Here is a 21152-nt window from a genome sequence, read left to right on the forward strand (position 1 = left end):
TGGAACATACAAGTGTCATGTCGTCATGAGAGGAACAAACATAAGGTAGAGTGCTAATCTAGTTGGTGACCCCATCAACATCATCTACCTGAGTGTTTGTGAATGTAGGCAGAATTTAACAGTTAGAGAGCAAACAGTGTTTATGTCTGAAATACATATTAGCCTCGTTTACAAGTTGATATCTCTCAAAGAAATCATTATTACCTCTGCCGCCCTAATAATGACGTATTTTTGTCATAGTTCTCTATATACGTCACTCTAACGCGACTTCCTCAAGAGACAATCGAAAGTGTGGAGTTTGAACGAGTGGCTGAAAAACTAATGTTTCAGCTTTATTTAAACCTCAAATGTAATGTAGTCAGTTTTAAAACTCAGCTTCTGTTATTAACTGAAAATATCAACAGCCACCGATAGTTAGAACAATCTAAGAGTCAGATCAACAGAAACAAAAACACGGAAATGTCTGCTGTAACTGCGTCGCTCTGCTCGACTTTGCTGATTGTCGGTGTCTTCGTGTTTGTCTCTGCAGGTGAGGTTTATAAACCAAACGGTGTTTCCCTCTGAGATAAAGAGGAATAAACATCAGTCTGGTTTACATGTTACTTCCCAAACATGTAGTTTTTGTTTGTCTGTTTGCGTGACGGCATCACGAGGTCTGGTGGCGTCTGTGGATTTACCCGCTTGGTCAGCGGTGCTGTTTCAGTTTGTTTTTGATGGCATCATGAATTCTGGTGGTGTGGATTTGCTCATTTCATCAGCAGTGCAGTTTCCAGCACAGAGACACAGAAGTGTAATGTGTGTGTCAGTGTGTTGTGTGTTGTAGTTTCAGGAGTCAGTTTATAGCCAGGGACGGATCTACAGAGGTGGCATGGAGTGGCATGTGCCACCGAAAAATAGTTATCTTGCCACACCTTGTGCTTTATTAGTTTTATTATGTGACGTTTTTTTTTTTTTTTTATATGAGCTAGCATCAACACTTTGAAGCTAGCTTCTATTAATGCTGAATTGAAATTGTAAAACTGAATATATTTCACAGTGTTTTCCTCCCCACCACCTGGCTTTATTTCTTCTTGTCAGTAGCAACCTTCATATGATTGTGCCATAATACAATCTGTCAATCTAAGGAGCTTGGAAAGAAAAGACTGATGACAGAAACACAATGAGTACACAAAAATTACACAGCAGATTTGCACTGACTGATCAGAAATATTTAATATGGTGATGATAGACATAAGTTATATTCACAAGAAAAGGAAAGATGTCTGTGAAGGTTCTCAGTCATCCAGGTCATCGTAGTCAAACGAGCTTGCAAAGAAAAGCGTCTGGACGTCTTTAAGTTACTTGAAGACGTTTCACCTCTCATCCGAGAAGCTTCTTCAGTTCTAAGGGTCAATGGTGGAGAGTCCCAGACAATCTGTCAATAAGATATAAAAACTGTTGCATAGTTTGCAGTTGATGTATGCTCAATCATCTCCAAATGTTGATTCTGTTCATTTCAGTGGGAGAAAATTAAACTTAAACACTCAAAATAATTTTCTTCAGTGGGAGAAACGTTTCCTCATCATCCAAGTAACTTCTTCAGTCTCAGCTGACTGCAGGTTTCCCCAATCATATAATCAGTACATTTGCATAATGACTGAAACCAGCCCACTGAAGGAACAATGGGCTGAGAGGTCAGTTCCTAAATCCTAATTATGCAAATTCTTATTACCATTGATCAACAACAACTGATCAAGGCAGTCCGAACTCCCAACACAAGCTGATATGGAGACTCAGCAAGGCTGGATGTTGTTTCAATGTCATCTCAAATCTTTTTATATTACAGAATGCAAAAGCTGCCTATGTGTAAAGAAATGCCTGTAATTATGCCACTCCATTTGATTTCCATGCTACGCTAAGAACATTTCATTACATCCAGCCCTGTATACAGCTAGAAAGCTTTTAGTTCAGTGTATACAAACAGCTGTAGCTCCATAAAGGCAGCATGCAGAGACTCACAGTGTCTTATAATGAGAGGCTGCTTTCTCTCACACATTATGTTCACTTATTATCAGCACATGTTTCACTGTATAAGTGTTTATATAACACTGCTTCTTACATTAATCTTAATTATTTTATGTAATACTACAAGCAGTAAGTGTGTACTCCTCACTCTGAATAGCACATGTGTTTGTTTGTGTTTGCTGCAGGAACTGTGCAGTTGTTCTCAAATGATCTTGTGCTGATGTTAAAGCGTTGAGTGCGCAAAGAACTGAGATGTTGTGAGTTCAATGACACAGTGAGAGCAGGTCTGCAGATGTCTGTGAGCATAGCAGAGATCTGAGCAAGAGCAAATGCTAATAGCTCAGTGAGAGGGGCTGTTATTGTGTGTGTGTGTGTGTGTGTGTGTGTGTGTGTGTGTGTGTATATATAGATAATAGCAAACACTGAAATAAATTTCTTGCGTGCAGAGATGAATTCTGTTTGCTCAAATTAAACTTAAACACTCAAAATAATTTTCTTCTCAAAATGCAACATTTGCGCTTTTTTTTTTATGCGCACTCAGATTAGAGGCACTAAAATAACGCCAATTATCGCTGCTCTGGAGGTGAACAGTTGTACTTTGACCTTTCTCTCTGATCTGTGTTGTTTCCTCTTTTAGACCAGAAAATCATCAAAGCTGAATCTGGACAGAAGAACGTCACTCTTCCATGTCGAGCTCCAAACAACAGCAGCAGCATCACCGGTGTAGAGTGGAGCAGAGCTGACCTGGAAGATGAATATGTGCTTTTGTACAAGGATGATCAGCTTGATCCAACCAACCAGCATCCATCTTTTAAGAACAGGGTGGATCTGCAGGACAGACAGATGAAGGATGGAGACGTGTCTTTGATTCTGAAGGATGTGATGATTAATGACACTGGAACATACAAGTGTGAGGCCTTCATTAGAGGAACAAACGTGAGGAAGAGAGCTAATCTAGTTAGTGACCCCATCAGCATCGTCACACTGAAAGTTGATCCTCCAGGTGAGTGAGTAGTTGAGAGTGTGTGTGTGATCAGAGGTGAAGCTGCTTCCTGGTTGTTGATGTTTGTTTCTAAAGATGTTGTTGATGAGACTTTGTAGAAAGCAGCTGGTCTGAGTGATGTGATCAGAGTGCAGTAGATAATGTCTGACAGCAGTTTGAAGAGGAAATGGATTCTGTTCTGTTCTTCACTCATCACCTACCTGACAGCTGACACCTCACACCTGTTTCTCACCTGCAGGTCAGACAGGAGGAGACACAGGAGGATCTGTTGGACTGATCGTCGGTCTGATTGTTCCTGCTTTGCTTCTTGTTGCTGCTGGTGCTGGTTTTCTGATCTATAGAAAACATAAACAACAAAACCGAGATTTTAACTAGCATCCTGATGAACATCAGCAAGTTTTAATTGTCTCAGAGCTTCTTTCATGTTGATGCTGGGTAAGAGAAGCCTACATTAAGGCAGAAAAGCAGGAGTGAACCACACTGAAGAAACTTAAACACTAGAGTCCAAGTAGAAAACCAGAAGAGTTGCTTCATTCCAAAGAGACTCCACAGCTGAGACCATGTTTAAATAAAAGCTAATGTCCCAGAAGTACAAAGGAATAAAAATGGAAAATCAATTATTAAAAGTTGCAGGTTAAAAATAAATATTGTCCTAAGTCTGTGGGAGAGAAATTAAGAAGAAGAAGAAATTAAACCTAAAGTCATCCAGGAAGGATTTTGGACTTTTTTCCATTTTTAATCAGCAGGCTGAGAAGTTGACAGAAGATACTGAATAATGTTGGAAAATGTGTTAAAGTGTGTTATTTACTTCTAACACTGAGCACTATTGGTTTCTGATGTATTATTATTATTAATAGTAGTTCAGTTTTGATGATGTGTGGTTTGAAACACACACAGGTCTTCATCATTTGACTGTATGTTGTTCTGAGGCAGCTAAATTAGTTTGTAGAGAAAATGAATGTCAGATTTGTGTTTGTGGTTAGCCGCTCATATCAGCTCAACATTTTATACTCTTGACATTTCTGTGGACAGACATGAGCTCATATTTTCAAACAATAATTAAGACATCTTAAAATGAATACAAATACATTTCAGTTTTTTCCCAAACAACATATTCTGTTTTTGATTGAACTTGTTTGAAGCAAAATATTATTTCCACTAATGTCAGGAATTTACATTTTTATGGTTTGTTTCTCATCAGTTTTCAGAGGTTAGTGCCCTGAAAGTTACAGGTTCAGCCTCTGTTTTTAAAGTCAGACTTCTTCTGTGAGGCTTGAACCAAACAAACTGATCCTCATGTGCAGATCAACTGTTACATAATTACAGACACTAACTGATCAGTAATCAGTCTGATGGTGTTCATTTGGAAACTATAACTGAATGGATGTTCTGACAGTGTCATGAAACCAAAGATAGAAATGTAACAGATGTTTCCTCTGATCTGTGAAGATTCATTGAACTTTTCATCCCATGAACACTTGTGTTGTTTGTTTTCTGGTTGTTACTGCAGTGGAAATATTTCAAGAGCTAATAAATTGTTTACATAAATAGTAGTTTATAGTTGTTTTGAGTCTATTCATGTGTTTTCTGTGGATGTAAGAGTTTGTTTTTTAATATCTCTTCTTCTTCTCCCTATTGACTTAATTGATGCAGAGTTTATCTCAGCTGGAGTCGGTCCAAATAGATCATAGAAATCATCCAAGAATATCACTCAAATAACCCAGAGGTTGTTTATTTTGTCATCACTCTGAGGTCCCATCAGAAGAACAATAAGTGTTTTAAAATGAGTGCTTGCTCATAGGGGGTCATATGATTGTTGGGTTTTTCTCTGTATCTAATATTGTACGATCTACTGTACAATATAAAGCGCCTTGAGGCGACTGCTGTTGTGATTTGGTGCTATATAAATGAAAATGAATTGAATTAAAATGACATATTTGATCATTTTGGACAAAGTTCTCCAGAACAGCTGTGGTTTTATGGGGGCTACAGCTAAATGCCGCCTCCTCCATCATCATCATCAACACTTTTATTCAGTGATGTAATTTTGTAATTATGTAATTAGCCCAGCAATTGACTGGTCACCTGTCCAGGATGTTCTCGCCTCTGTCCCTATGAGAGCTGGGCTCCCTTTAATTTAAGTAAACACAAGTTTATTATGGAATGCAAATGCTCAGTGTGATGTTCCTGCTCAAGCATCACTGATGATCTTCTTACATCCTCATTTTTTATGGAAAGTCCAACGTCTCCCTCTAGTGGTCATATATAAACCATGTGTGAGGATGGTGTTAATGTAAAATGTGAATCATAGTGTTCCAGTCAGTCATCAGTGTGTCTCTGCACAGCTGTAATTAAAATGTGTTCAGAGGGCCTCAGAGTCTGAATGGTTCCAGTTCAGCTCCATAACAGCAGCGTCCCTGGTTTGATTCCTGTGTTTCAGCTCATATCTGCCTCTCTCACTGAGGGGGACGTAACTACATGGACATGGATTTGTTCATCAACCAAACTACAGATCACTGAGAGCAGAGGAGATTTGATTTATGCAATGAACTAATGTCTAGGATGCTTGTAGACATGAATTGTAATCTCACTGGTCAATTTTAGATTATGTTACAACAGTGCTTACTTAAACTTTTTTACATGTCCATGTTTAAGTCCTTATACATAAGTTTAAAAGAACAGAATTGTGATTCATTATTTTTTTTTGTTTCTGAAACAAAAGTGCAGTCTTACTGTGTGCCCTTAGATATATGTTTACATTATTTTATAACTTAATTGTTAAAAAGAAAAGAAAAAAGTGAGTTTCCCACCACTCGTATTTGAACCAATAGAAAGCTGGTGCTCAGAGGAAGAGGGCGGGCTTTACTTGGTGTCAGTGAGAGAAATGAAAAAAAGCTCAAATGAGTGAGAAGGACGATGAAGGAAACATCTGTGCTGTGTCTGCTCTGTAAGTAGAATCTCTGTGTTTGTTTGAATTCTTGTACTTTGACTGTCTGCTCTCCTGATAACTGATGATGGAGGAGAAGACATGAAAAACAAATCAGGCTGAATTCAAGTTCAAAACACCACGAGGACCAACTGCAGGTCTGAACTGACTCTTTATCTTTGCTCAGGAGTCGAGGGAACACTGGTTATTTTGTGTATACTTGTTGCAAACATAATAACAGAGGTAAAAGCTGAGCCTAAAACTGTGTAAACATGTTTGTCAGTAACAAAGTTCCTCCAAACAGTATAAAAAGATTTTAAAATTAGACCTAACAGCACAGGTTTCAGAGCGGTGCTGTGGTTTGTGACTGTGTGATGCAGGCAGAGTGTGGCCTCAGCAGACAGACTGAAGACAATTAGGTGGAAACTGTCAAGTTTAAACAAAATATGAGGCAGAGCAAGCAAACTGACTAAAAAAAACAAACAAACATGGATTACCTTACAGACAGGAGAGCACACAGCATAAAGCAGATCAGGACTGATTAAAAATTAGGGGTTAAATATGAGAACATGAGACATGTTTGGTTAACTGGTGATTCTAAACTAGCTGTAGGTGTGATTGTTAGTCTGTGATGGACTGATGAACTTTACACACCCCGTGAAAACTGGAAGGGATGGATGATGATGATTATGATACTTCCAACAGCAGCTTTTCAGCTTTACAAACTTTTTGGTGTTTTGTTGATCAAACTTTATTGAAACATTCATTTGTCTATGTTATGACCCACCTCTGCTATGGGGAGTCAGAGGAGTTGAAAAGTTTTGTTACAAAAAACTCTCAAAAATAGAGGCATTTACTACAAACAAATAACCAATGCAAAAACAACTTGCTTGCTTAAAGCCTAACCTGTAGAAATCAAAACTAACCTCACAGGTTGTAACACAACTAACATTACTCAAGAGAATATCACAATTTGACAAGTCTCACAGAAAGAAACATACAGCGCACACTTCACACTCAGTTCTAAACAGCAGCGCCTGAATCAGTGCTCTTCAGCATTTTAAAGACACAGGTGTGCCAAATCATTGATTGGTCCCTTTTTCTGGAGTTGCAAACCACAGGTTCCCAGTCAGCCAATCATCTGTGGGTGTTGCCACACTTGAATTTGCTTGAAGGCAGGCTGTCACACTTCTTCCAAGGCTGTAACACACACAGCTGAATAAACATCAAACAGAAAACATATTAAACAGAAGTGTGAGATGGTCGAGAATTTACTCCAGGGTCCTGTTTAGGGCTGAACAATATTAGGAAAACCTGCGATGTGCGATAACTGTGATCAATATTGCGATAACGATATGACTTGCGATAAAATAAATAGCAAAAAAAACCCAAAACGAATACATAATTTCCGTTTTACTGCAACAGTTTTATTTAAAGAAAGCTGCTGTATTAGCAGTGTAACAACAAAGTGCACTTTAACATTGAAACATTGCCCCCATAAAAAAAATTTCTGAGGCTTGAATTCTGAAAGACATCCTTCCCGGTCTCTATAATTAGTTTTAAATAAACATAACTTAAATTATACTGCAAATTATCTCAATGCAGTTGTTCATCATTTTACCACTCACCAAGTAGTTATGATGCAAGTCAAAACTGGAGAGGAAACTTTACTGTAGTGCTTGTGTAGTTTTCAGCTTGGCTCAGTTCAAACATGACGGTCTTGCCGCATGTTTCGTACATTTGTGGAATGGCGACATGGGAAAAGTAGTTTCGTGAGGGGATGCGGTATCTCCGGTCCACTTTATGTATCAGACTGGTGAAGCCCTCTCTGCTAACTGTATTTATAGGCATCCTGTCTTTAGCCAAAAAATGTGTAATGGCCTCTGTTATTTCTTTGTACCGCTTCGACGTTTTCTCATAAGGAGTTCCACTTGAAAAACTCGGATACAGAGACGGCTGTTGGACTGCTGTTTTTTAGCCACGAGTTCATAGTCAGTAGCGTTCTCGTCATGCGTCTCGCCCTCAGCCATTACAACTCTGACTCGTTGCTGCAGCGTTGTTCGCTCGGCCTCTAATCCATTTGATTGGTTAATGCTGTGAAGGGCTCTGTTCGACTGGTCAAATGTGTAAAGGGGTTTCTTTGATTGGTAAATTCTTTAAAGCACGTGTGTAAACATTTTAAGGTACCCAATTATTGCAGTTTACGCAGTCTTTTGCGATGGGCCCATCGCACAGGCTGATATCGCGATGACAATAAATTTTCGATTTATTGTGCAGGCCTAGTCCTGTGCTATTTTAGATAGCAAGAAGTAGACGGCCGAGCTTATTAAACTCCACCTAGACAGCAGTGAGGCACATCTAAAGACTAGACTGTCCCATTTTAAAGGACCCAGCCCACGTAGACCGCAAAGGCCAGGGCCTCTTAAGGATGCAGATCCAAGTTCTCTCCTTTTTCCTTATTTAAGTTTTTTTTCATTCCAGTGTTTCCAAATTGCACAGTCATGATGAGTTGTCTGCTTTGGGGGCTTTCTCAGCATTATTGTAGGGTCTTTATCTTACAAAACGAATAACTTTCAGCCCACCGTTGTTGTGATTTGTTGTGTGCGTTTTAAACAAAATAAAATTGAACTGAATTAAATTTAAGTCAATATATGGTGGGAGGATTAATCATTTATAAAGGAAAAAAAAATGTTTAAAATACACTCAACTGGCAGAGAGTGCTGTTGGAGTTGTTGTTTATGTTCACCTCAAATCAACCTGAGTGTCATTTCTCTTTAGTTCTGATCTCACTGCTGAGCTGCACAACAAACCAAGGTCAGTAACCTTCTTCTGTCACAGTTTAAACCTGAGAAATGCTCACTGATATGACCTGATTGGGTTCATGTTTGTCAACGCAAACTTCATGCGCTTAATATGTTAATATAACACCTCAAGGTGTTGCCACACTTGATGCATCCACACTGACAAGGATGCCTCCTGGGTGAGGTGTTCCGGGCATGTCCCAGCGGGAAGAGGTCCCGGGGCAGACCCAGGACATGCTGGAGACATTGTATCTCTCAGCTGGCCCGGATATAACTGGTGTTTCCCCAGACAAGCTGGAGGACATGGCTGGGGAGAGGGAGGTTTGGGCTTCTCTGCTTAGGCTGCTGCCTCTGCGACCCAGCCCTGGATACGCAAAAGAGGATGAATGGATGGATCGAAGGACTTAATGTTTGCAGATGTAAAATCTCAGAAATAAAATAAATGAAGTCTAACAGACCATCATTTTTTCATTTTAACCCTCACAGCTCGTCTGACTGTGAGTCCCAGCAGCTCTCAGTTATTTAAAGGAGACTTTGTGTCTCTGAGCTGTGAGGAGGACGACAGCTCTGCTGGATGGACTCTGAGGAGAAACACAAGCAAACAACAGAGGACTCAGTGTGGAGATGTATGGGGAAAACCAGCTGGTTCTTCCTGTAACATCACTATGGTGCTTCATGACAGTGGAGTTTACTGGTGTGAGTCCAGAGAGGGTCCCATCAGTAACATGGTTAACCTGACAGTCACTGGTAAGCTGAGTGTGTGGAGTTAGTGTTGATGAAGCTGTGTGTAAATGGATGAAATGCTGTAGTTTGTCTCTGTGTTGAGGTGGATCAGTGATCCTGCAGAGTCCTGTCCTCCCTGTGATGGAGGGAGATGACGTCACTCTGCTCTGTAAAACAAAGACCACTCCCTCCAACCTCCCAGCTGCTTTCTATAAAGATGGCTCCCTCATCAGGAAGCAGCCTACAGGTCACATGACCATCCAGCATGTTTCCAGGTCTGATGAAGGCCTCTACAAGTGTGACATCAGCGGTCATGGAGAGTCTCCATCCAGCTGGATCACTGTCACAGGTGACACACTCACCTGTCTGTGTTTCTGCAGCTTTCAACATTCACAATGTGACGACAACTTCATGACTGTGTTTGCTTTATTTTAGACAAACACACCACCACACCTCCACCTACATCCACACCTCCTCCTGGTTCCACCTCTATCACTCTTCCTCCATCACTCTCTCCTGCTGTTCTCTCTGTGTTGTCATGTGTTGGATCAGTCTGTGTTGTGGTTCTACTGGTGTTACTGGTTCTGCTGGTGAGACGATGTGTTCACAGGAAACCTGAAGGTGAGACTCAGATGACTGCATTTTAGATGTGTGAGGTGTGTTAAATATATACTGAAATTGTTTTTATATACATTATCTACATTATACATATTATATCAGATGTTTTTTCATTTACCTTATTCTCACACAACTCACTCGCATTTTTACACATTAAAAATCTAAAAGTATGTCTTTAGTTTAGTTTTGTTATGTCAAGGCTCTGTTTAGACTCTTTACAATAACATATTTCACTGTTAAATTTGAAACATTTCACAAGATCACAGTGAACCTGCAGAAGATGACAACATGCACAAAGATACGACAATGTCAAATCATCAACAACAGCCAATCAGAGGTAATATTGGATGTGTGGACAAGTATGATTTAGAAAGTAGAAACAGTCCTAACATTTTTAAAAAGCCAGGAGATGTTTAAATATACTGTAAAAGAACATCTGTTCTTGGTAAATAACATATATTTTAAATCTTAGATTTAAAACTGGTGAGTGAAAATTTAACTGTTGAAGCTCCAACATTACAAACACAGTCCAGAAGTCCAGTTCAGGGACTCCAATTAGCTGAGGTGAAACGTAGCAGACAGCTAGCAGCTCGGCCACCTTGTCCCAAGGCACATGTCAGTCAAAGAGGCCCCATAATATTGGTATAAGTATTAATTAATTAAGGTCAAGTGGCCCATAGTGTTGTATTTTAAAAAGGCGCTTCACAATCGAATCACTCCGTGCTTACTGTGTGATGTTCTTCGTGTGCTGGTCTCTGTGTTTGTTGTCTGTGGTTAACAGAAGCTAACACCTCTGCATTTGTACCGTTTCCTGTTTATGATTAAAAACAAAAAACAAAACACAATCAAACATTTTAAACATTTTTAAACTTCATCTAAAGTGGGTTAGAAGCATATAATAATTAAACAAACATATTAAGCGAATGTAATATGAACAGAAAATGTCAGTTGGACAAATCATCATCAAAAACACAAAAACTAGACTATAAAGTTATTTTGCAGAGGTATTGAAGGACGGGGACTGATTGAAAGTTATAGGTTAACATGAGCAGAGGAAAAAGGACCCAGAATCTTCCTGATATTAGATCATTCATTCCTGAGGATGGCCATATTTTCTAGCACAGCATCTTGTACCTGTCTTATTGGCACTGAGCTCTAAATAAACTCATTATTTTTGATCAAATTTTATAAGATAAAATAACCTAGCTTCTAAGAAATTGTTCAGAAATTTAGACCAAACAAAACTTGACAATAAAGTTTACTTTGACTTGACTTACTTTGACTTAAGATACAAGCATCATCATAATTATCCTTACATCCACCACATTCAGGCCCGTATGCTTGGTAATGAGACCTCCTGTGTTCAATCTACAATTCAGACTGTCCAGACTGATTCTCGTCTCACTGATGTTCACTGATGTTTGTCTGCAATCATCTAACAATGTCTTCAGCTCTTTCAGTCCATTGTCCAAGAAGCCACTGTCCACTGTAACATGATAGTACCATCACTGAAGAGGTGCCCAGATTCCATTCAGTTCACTTTTATTCATATAGCACCAATTCATTTGCCAAGATCGGCTGAACATGCCTAATATTAAAAGTTGAGATTGTGTCTGTCTCCTGAAGCAAAACTGGAATATGGTTCTGAAGAACAGGGGCTCTGCCTCCCATTCTACTTTAAAATTCTTGAGGAACCACAAATAAACCAAGATGGGCAGACGGCAGTCCAGCTGTGTTCGCCATATGTTCTTGACCCACATACAGGTTATTAGAGTGGTGATTGTGTTGGATATATGAAGTGTATAAAGAGACAACTATAAGACAATGGGTCTTTGTGTCGTCTTAAAGGTCTGTGTCAAACCACAGCAGCTGCTTCCTGTTATATTTAGTTTGTTCTTGTAGTCTGAAGTTGAAGAAACTTTTCACCACAGAGAGTTCTGGTTTGGCCAATGGCAGTGTTCATTTTGTGAGAATTTGTTTGCTTGGTGCGCTGCGGTGAAGTGTGTCAGACGGCACTTAAAGAAGGTGGCATCTTTGTGGCTGTGCCTGTCGTTCTTACACAAACACCTACCAGTTCTATGCAATCATGTTATGTTTCTCAGCAGAGGTTTAAAGGAGTGGAAAAAACCTCTGAAAACCTGCTGCTAGTCACAAAAGTAATCGTTTAATGTCTGTATAATGAAAAAATTAAAAAGTGAAATAGTATAACATTGCTGCTGCATTTTCTGTAATTTGTGTTTGCTTTGTTCTACAGAAGGTGATCCAGCTGTAATCTATTCAGCAAGGAGAATTGAAGATGTTAGTTATGAACACATAATCATCACACCAAAGATGAAAAGAGGTACAGATGATCTTTACGTCTGACTTTGGAGTTTTTCTGGTCTCCACACAAAGATCAGCAACCCAGATCTTGACTAAAGCTCAAGATTTCAAACTTCTTGGTATAATTTCAGAAAGAAATATTTTTTTTTTTTATCTGCAAAGTTCCACTATTCATTCGAAGTGCAAAGCAAACTGCGAAGTCAAAGAAAAATTTAAATTAATTTAATATACCTTGACTTAAATTACCTTAAACAGAAATGATTTTCTTCAAGTGGGTCAAAAGTTATCACAAGTTTACACAAGAGCTTTGGTTGAAATGTGGAAATTGCAGGATAGCACAATAGATGTGCTAAGTGGAAGCAGCCATTCCCCCTTTAAGCATGACAAATGTAATCACTTTAAACAAGGTGCTGATTCAGACTGGTTACAAATTATAACCAAACCAGAATCCAGTAACACCATCTCAATCCTGATATTTTAGTAAACTTTGCTGCAGTACACCATGTGCATTACATAGTACCTGCTGCAGTTCAGTAATATTTGCTACACAGTGGAAAATGAGAGTTTAGGACTCATTAACAGACTGAAATAAATCTGCTGCCATTACTGCACTGAAGCATGGCTGCTTTCTTTCACACATAACCGCAGCATTTGACTCAGTAGATCTGAACATTTTTATCAGCTGCTGATTTCATATATTTCATACATATATTTTAGAAATCAGCTTTTTACATATCATCTAGCTGTAGCTGTGATGCACCACAAGGTTCAGTATTAGGTCCTCTGTTTTTTCCTCTATGTGCACTTAACTAGGTCAAATTTCACTCACCTATGCCTTGCTTCATTGCAACACCACTGTGCACCACTGCTCACCTTTGTTCTCCAAAGTCTCGCTGCTCGCCCACCCAATGAATGAGAGACAGAGAGAGAGAGAGCGCTCTTCTCACACTGTTTCTATGCCAGAAGAGCAAAAGATTAGTTCGATTAGTTAGAAGACTAGTTAGTTCCATATTTTGAATAAATGTTTTGCTAGTTCCGTCAATCCACCCAGTTTCTTGCTGCTTCTCCTGTTCAGGATCATTTGCATGGTGGAGCTTTTCCCAGCTGTAAAGTTGAGGTGGGATACATCCAGTTTATGACAGGATGTTCTTGAATGAGGCCAAATCTTGCAACAAAGTCACCAAATAGCAACAATTAGGTGAACAAAAATTACATATTAGACTTTTAAATATAATTTAATGCAGTTTAGTTTATGAGTTAATTGTTTCACCTCTGTGGATTTCAGGTTCAATTTTTTTGAATTTATTTAAGTCTGAACTGGGACTGTGTGTGATGCAGAGAGGAGGAGATTGGAGGTCTTGATTGAACTACAAAGTTTGTAATCATGTTTCCTGTTGTTTGAACTGTGTGTGTTTGTGTTCAGACTTTAAACCAGAGCCAGATGTCGTCTACTCTTCGCTAAGGTAGTCCACCAGTCCAACCACTGACATCCAGCTGCTGGTCTCTATCTGGTCCCCCCAGCACCTCAGACCAGAGGACATCCACATGTTAACAAAGTTTTTGTTTTTTTCTTTTATCTACGTGCATCGGTTTTTTTCACTCTTTTATGATTCCAAAAAATCAGAAATTAATTTTTTTTTACTGACACAGAATCATCAGTGCTAATATAAATATATGAATGTGTTTTATAGACACTGTAACTTCACTGTTATTTATAATAAAAATATGAGAAATAATTTGCTCTTGTTCCCACAGCAAACATGTGTTTCTCTGCAGGATTAAGAACCCTTTGTTCTCTTGTGTTTCTCACGTGGTTCTGTGGGTTTCACCAAGATGTAAGATGGAAAATTTGACTTGTTCCGGTTTGGTTGTGGCTAACCGATGCAGACATCTTTTCACTTCAGAGAAGAAGAAGAAGAGGGGAAAAAACCCATTAAACCTGTTCCATGTTGCAGAAGAGCTACAACATGGAAAGAGTTCTTACCTTGTTGTTCGAATTCACACTGAAACCAGCGGCAGCAGCTGACTGTTTGATATTAAGGAAAAATAATAATAACAACCTAAACATTATTTGGTTGCAGATTCGTAAATGTGATTCTTTACAATTAATATTTATTACAAATCTCAAATTTGGGACTTTTTTCTACTGAACAAAAACAAATTAATTCCAACCTTCTAGTTAACTTGGACTACAGGGTGCTTCATTTTTATAAACAGATTTCTTTTTTGTTCCTCCTCCTGGGAATGATTCTGTGTATACTTCTCAGATATCTACAAACAAAAGGTCTTCTACTCATTTCCAGAATAGCCTATGACCCACTTGAAATAAATTATTTAACACTTAGCACTTTAACATGAATCTAGAGAGCTAAAGTGTTTGGAGATAAACTAAAAACCAATGAACATGTAACTCATCATGGATCTCATCTGCTGAGCCAACTCAGAGCTGACACTTGAAAGGTCATGTTTGCTGCCATCTAGTGTTTAAACTTCAGCTTACCAGTGAAGTAATTTGAGTTAAATGGCCTTTGAACAGTTTGGTGGCGCTCTCAATTGGTGTTTGCTCTCTGTGTGCCAGAGTATCACTTCCTGTTCCTTTTACTACACACAGGTTTGTGTTGTTTATCTTTGTAACTGTTTAAAAAAACATAAAGACATAAAAAAAAGGTGTCTTTCAAGGTGTAGGTCACCTTGAAAGTGAAAGACTGGCGGTTCAGTCGCTGACTGCAACAAAAGCAACTATTCCTTTTCAAGATTTTTTGAACTATGTGGTTTCGTTGCTTTCAGGCAGCTGAGCTGACCATTGTGTTAACATCTAAGCAGCTCTGTTAGCTCTACTAACATTAAATCTCTTCACAATCAACATGAACACAGGATAAATATTGAGAAGAAAGAAGCTTTAAGTCTTTTCATTGTTGCTGTACAAACCAACAGATCATGTGTTCAGATACAAAACACACAGAGTCCATGTGTACCATCAACAAACACTCAGTGCTAAACCAGTTTGACCAGGATACTAACTCACACACACATACACCTGTTTTTCCACCAATACAAAGCTGCTGAAGATTCGATGAATAATCAGAATATCAAATAATTATTTTAAGGTAACAATCTCATAAAGGAAAATTCTTTTTGAGACTCACTTCACAAACACAAAGCTGACTTTTCTGACGTTTTCACCGTGAACAGTAACAGTAATCAGTAACTCATCAACTGCTCTGAGCAGCCACATTTCCCACATGGTCATATGAGTTTCCCAGGATGCACTGTTTCAGCCTGGACTTCTTTCTGTTCCTCATGGCTCGTTTAGTTTGTTAAAACAGTGAAACTGTGATAAAGATTTTGTCTCTAGATTGTGACAGTTGTAGTGGGTGCTGTAAAAATAAATTCATTAATATTAATTATAATATTAAATCAGGTATTTTCTTTTACCCTTAATGATTTGATAACTTAAGATTTGATGACCTAATGAGGGAATCACTGGTAAGTGTTTTGTTTGTTTGTTTGTTTGTTTGCATTAATGTTGTTTGAGTATGGGATCATACCTGCTTTTTTTTTTTTTTTTATTTTTAAAAGTCTATAGATGTTGACACTTAGAGTAAGTGGTCTAAAATTTATTAATGTGGTTTTTGCAAATTAGTGGTTTTAAGCCATGATAATTTCATAACATATAATTTCATGATTTAATGAGTGAATCAATGGTAAGTGTGAGTGGGTTTTTTTATTCATGTGTATGGGATCATTCCTGCTAGATTTATGATGAATGCTTTGTTTTTATTTATTTATTTATTTATTTATTTTAGTTTTTAAAGGTAACATATATTTTGAACAATCAAGGTTGGTTTTGTTGGTATTGTGTGTAAAGGATTACAAAAAGCCGCCTCTTCTTGTTTGACTCCTATCTAAACACGTTGTACATAACATTTTACAACATGTTTAGAGACATGCGAGCTTTGAAGTTAATTCATTGGACCAAGTTGATCTCAATTCTCAGTCAGACAACTTCCCACTAAACAGAGTGTGTTGAGAGATTGTCTCTACATATCTATCTGTTTAACTCAAACGTGTTGACTTTCTGTTACTTTGTAAATTTATTTGTTGTCAAATACTCTAGAAAGCACTTTGGTGAACCATTTTGTTTTTAAAGTAATCTACAAATAAAGTTGGATTGGAAATATGTATGTATGAAGCTACAGAAGACAGGAATGTGGTTTCTAAAATGTTGCTATGATATCACACAGGGGCGTCGAGGGTTTGTTGCTTCAAGTTGATAATTTCTCCATCCTGATGATCAGACGACTGTGTCAGGGATCCTTCAGAACAACAGTAACAGTTTAAAATGACATCTTTCAGTCTTTTAGTTAATCTGACAGGTTGACTGAAATCTGTGAGCGTTAGTGGGATAACCAGTTACTGTTACCACTAACTGGTTCAGCTGGTTACAGATGAATGTCATGTGGAGTTAGTGTGAAGCACCTGATTTACTGTTGGCTGGTTTCATCTGTGAAAACACATCATATGAAATTAATTCAATGTGTTTTATCATCTGAAGAACCAAAAGCTGTCAGACTTTATCTGACACAATATAAAGAAGAAAATCACCTCAATCACAAAGATTAAATGTAACCAGTTATTCTCCTGTACTGTGATTACAATCCTGTGATTTACAGGAAGTAAATCACAGGACTGCACCCTCTCTCTCCCTGCTATTATTTGCTATTATATACTATTTGCTGCTGCCTGTCTGTACATGTTTACTAAGTGTCTGTTTCTGCTGCTTCTTTGTCCCTCACTGTAAACAGATGTTTCATAGGAAAGTCCAAACAGCCTCACTGGTTCTCCATAAAGAACAAAGATTTGCTCTCTGTGGCTCCAACACAACTTAAAGACAATCAAAGGTGGACAAAGTTCTCCAGAACAGCTGTGGTTTTATGGAGGCTACAGCTAAATGCTGCCTCCTCCATCATTCACCTTTTTATTATGACACATTTATATGTAGTTTTGCAAACTTCTCCCCAACATGACTTTATGGGTCATCAAGCAAGTAGCGCACAGACAGATCCTTTACCATAATCAGTGACTTAATTTAAACCTTGAATTTAATCTTAGTCAGGTTCATGAAATCAAGATTCTCTTATGAAATAGAAATACCAACAGACCCAAAACAAAATAGATTATCATGGTGAGATAACAGAGGAATGTCTGCTTTACTCTGATCCGTTTTGATGTTTGTCGGTGTTTTTGTTTTTGTGTCTGCAGGTGAGATTTAGAAACGAAACAGTGTTTGGTTTACAAGTTAATGTTTCTCAAAGAACTAAAAATAAAAAAAACAAACAAACAAAACTTCTCTTAAACTTTTATCAAATTTCCCCTGCTTGCTTTTAAAGGATCATGTTGGTATTTCTGTCTACCTTTTCACCTCATAGGAGGAACATAAACTGAAAAATCAAACATTAACTTTTAAGAAAGCTGGAGGTCCGGTTCCCGTTTGTTGTTTTTAACACACTTTCTCACATGATAATCTCAAAGTACTTACTGATCATTTGGAAGATGACAAGACAATTTTCAGTTGACTGCATTTTATCATCACTTACCATTTAGTTCAGTAACAGATGCATCTGTTGTTTGTCAGTAAATGTGAGCGACACTCTGACAGGCTGTAACTTGTACTGGACAGTCTCCTGTCCCACATGGTGATACGCTGAATTATCAGAGCACAGATCAAACATCCAGGGCACCTCTGCTTGTTCCTGTTCTCTACATCACAGACATGAACCTGCTGAAGTTTACTCACATTATTATACATCATACTGATCCTCACACACTGAACAGAAACCACATTCTGTCTTCAGACTGTGACAGGTGGAGTGGGTTTCCAGCCTCCACCCGTGTGTACTTCAAGGACCTGAAAACATTTATTGTATTTCAGGGTTTCATTAAGTTATTCGACAGAAAGATCAGCTGACTGTGAGGGCTCAGAGTCAGCTGTCACTTTGTTTTTGTGGTATTTGTTTGTCAAATATGTGAACTCACAGCTGATAGGTGGAGGAATGTGGTTGCTAAGGTGATGCTGTGGGTGCTGATTCAGCCGATCTTGGTAAATGAATTGGTGCTATATGAATAAAAGTGAACTGAATGGAATCCGGGCACCTCTTCAGTGATGGTACTACACAAAGCACACTGTAGATTTCTACTCTGGCAGGGGGAAGTATAAACTTTTAGATAGATGGGATCATGTTACAGTGGACAGTGGCTTCTTGGACAGTGGACTGAAAGAGCTGAAAACATTGTTAGATGATTGCAGACAAACATCAGTGAACATCAGTGAGACGAGAATGAGTCTGGACAGTCTGAATTGTAGATTGAACACAGAAAGTCTCATTACCAAGCATATGGGCAGGAATGTGGTGGATGTAAGGATAATTATGATGATGCTTGTATCTTAAGTCAAAGTAAGTCAAGTCAAAGTAAACGTTATTGTCAAGTTCTGTTTGGTCTAAATTTCTGTACAATTTATTAGAAGCTAGATGATTTTATCTTATAAAATTTGTTCAAAAACAATGAGTTTATTTAGAGCTCAGTGCCAATAAGACAGGTACAAGATGCTGTGCTAGAAAATGTGGCCATCCTCAGGAATGAATGATCTAATATCAGGAAGATTCATGGTCCATTTTCCTCTGCTCATGTTAGCCTATAATTTTCAATCAGTCCCCGTCCTTCAACACCTCTGCAAAATAAGTTTATAGTCTAGTGTTTGTGTTTTTGATGATGATTTGTCCATAACTGACATTTTCTGTTCATATTACATTCGCTTAATATGTTTGTTTAATTATTATATGCTTCTAACCCACTTTAGATGAAGTTTAGAAATGTTTAAAATGTTTGATCGTGTGTATTTTTTAAATCATAAACAGGAAACGGTACAAATGCAGAGGTGTTAGCTTCTGTTAATCACAGACAACAAACACAGAGACCAGCACACAAAGAATATCACACAGTAAGCACGGAGTGATTCGACTGCAAAGCGCCTTTTTAAAATACAACACTATGGGCCACTTGACCTTAATTAATTAATATTTATACCAATATTATGGGACCTCTTTGACTGACATGTGCCTCGGGACAAAGGTGGCCGAGCTGCTAGCTGTCTGCTATGTTTAACCTCAGCTAATTGGAGTAAATGAACTTAACTTCTGGACTGTGTTTGTAATGTTGGAGCTTCAACAGTTAAATTTTCACTCACCAGTTTTAAATCTAAGATTTTAATATATGTTATTTACCAAGAACAGATGTTCTTTTACGGTATATTTAAACGTTTCCTCGCTTTTTAAAAATGTCAGGATTGTTTCTACTTTCTAAATCATATTTGTCCACACACCCAATATTACCTCGGATTGGCTGTTGTTGATGATTTGATATTGTCGTATCTCTGCGCATGTTGTCTTCGTCTGCAGGTTCACTGTGATCTTGTGAAATGTTTCAAAATTAACAGTGAAATATGTTACTGTAAACAGTCTAAACAGAACCTTAAAGTATCAAAAAATACATATATATATACACAAATATATATGTATTTTTTGATACTTTAAGGTTCTGTTTAGACTGTTTACAGTAACATATATATATATTTAAAAAACCTTAAACGTCAAAAATGCAGCCATCTGGGTCTCACCTTCAGATTCCTGTAAACACATTGTCTCACCAGCAGAACCAGTAACATCAGTAGAACCACAACACAGACTGATCCAACACATGACAACACAGAGAGAACAGGATGAGAGAGTGATGGAGGAGAGGTGGACGTAGGTGGAGGTGTGGTGGTGTGTTTCCCTAAAATAAAGCAAACACAGTCATTAAGTTGTCGTCACATTGTGAATGTTGAAAGCTGCAGAAACACAGACAGGTGAGTGTGTCACCTGTGACAGTGATCCAGAACTGACTGCGTTACAGCACCCGCTGCTTGTTGAGAGTAAAAGCGATACGCGCTTTCACATCTTTTTTTGGCGACTTTTTATCGAAAAAAAGTGGCTAGGGGGTCTGAAAACTCGCTAAATATAGCGACAAAGTCGCTAAGTTGGCAACACTGGGACCATCCAAGCCTCCAACTTCCGCCCCAATACCACAGGACGAGCCCCCAAACTGTTACGAATTCAAAATATTGGAGATAGATACAAGAGGAAAACCACAATAGCAACACTGGTCCGGCCGGGTCAAGTCAAACGATGATTTTAATGAACACACGTGTGGGAGATGAACACTCAGACAGCATAAGATCTCAAAATAGTGGAGCATTGCTCAAACTCGTATAGCTTCTAATGGCTTCTTCTTCTGCTGAGATGGGGCAGAAGACCTCTTCGGTATGTTCTGTTCTCTTCTAATCAGACAAATAAGACCATGACTCTCTGAAAACAGTATTTCTTATAACTCAGCCGTATAATGCATGATAAAACAATATCATTCATTCACAATAAATCAGCAGTCTAATGTAATGCAAATCAGTTTAACAAATGTAATAGTTATCACCTTCTTCTAATTCAGGAGAATAATGCAAACTAAAACTACATAAAATTTCACAATCTTTAATTAGGGGTATAACTGGCATAAGGTAATATTATAACCCCACACTGACTAACACTGAAAAACAGAATTGTTAAAGTATTAATTTTAATTTCAATTCAGGTTAGATTTTTTTTCTGTGCGCAACGCAGATTTTCTGCGCACAGAGACCGTGCCAGGAGTGCACAATTGTGCA

At 38.2% G+C, this 21152-nt stretch overlaps 1 protein-coding gene and 1 long non-coding RNA gene across 2 annotated transcripts; both read left to right on the forward strand.

Moving 5' to 3' along the window:
• The first annotated feature begins 243 nt into the window (after nucleotides 1-243).
• Nucleotides 244-4560, forward strand: LOC120437528 (programmed cell death 1 ligand 1-like). The gene is made up of 3 exons (XM_039608101.1): nucleotides 244-529; nucleotides 2642-3007; nucleotides 3246-4560. The coding sequence occupies exons 1-3, from the start codon at nucleotides 460-462 to the stop codon at nucleotides 3380-3382; spliced, it is 573 nt and encodes a 190-aa protein (XP_039464035.1). The 5' UTR covers nucleotides 244-459; the 3' UTR covers nucleotides 3383-4560.
• A 5351-nt stretch (nucleotides 4561-9911) lies between these two features.
• Nucleotides 9912-14605, forward strand: LOC120437537. Its single transcript, XR_005611208.1, has 3 exons — nucleotides 9912-10412; nucleotides 12330-12416; nucleotides 13821-14605. It is a non-coding gene; the product is annotated as an uncharacterized LOC120437537 (long non-coding RNA).
• The last annotated feature ends 6547 nt before the right edge of the window (nucleotides 14606-21152 follow it).

This window comes from Oreochromis aureus, linkage group 3, assembly GCF_013358895.1.
Source record: "Oreochromis aureus strain Israel breed Guangdong linkage group 3, ZZ_aureus, whole genome shotgun sequence".
Lineage (NCBI taxonomy): Eukaryota > Metazoa > Chordata > Actinopteri > Cichliformes > Cichlidae > Oreochromis > Oreochromis aureus.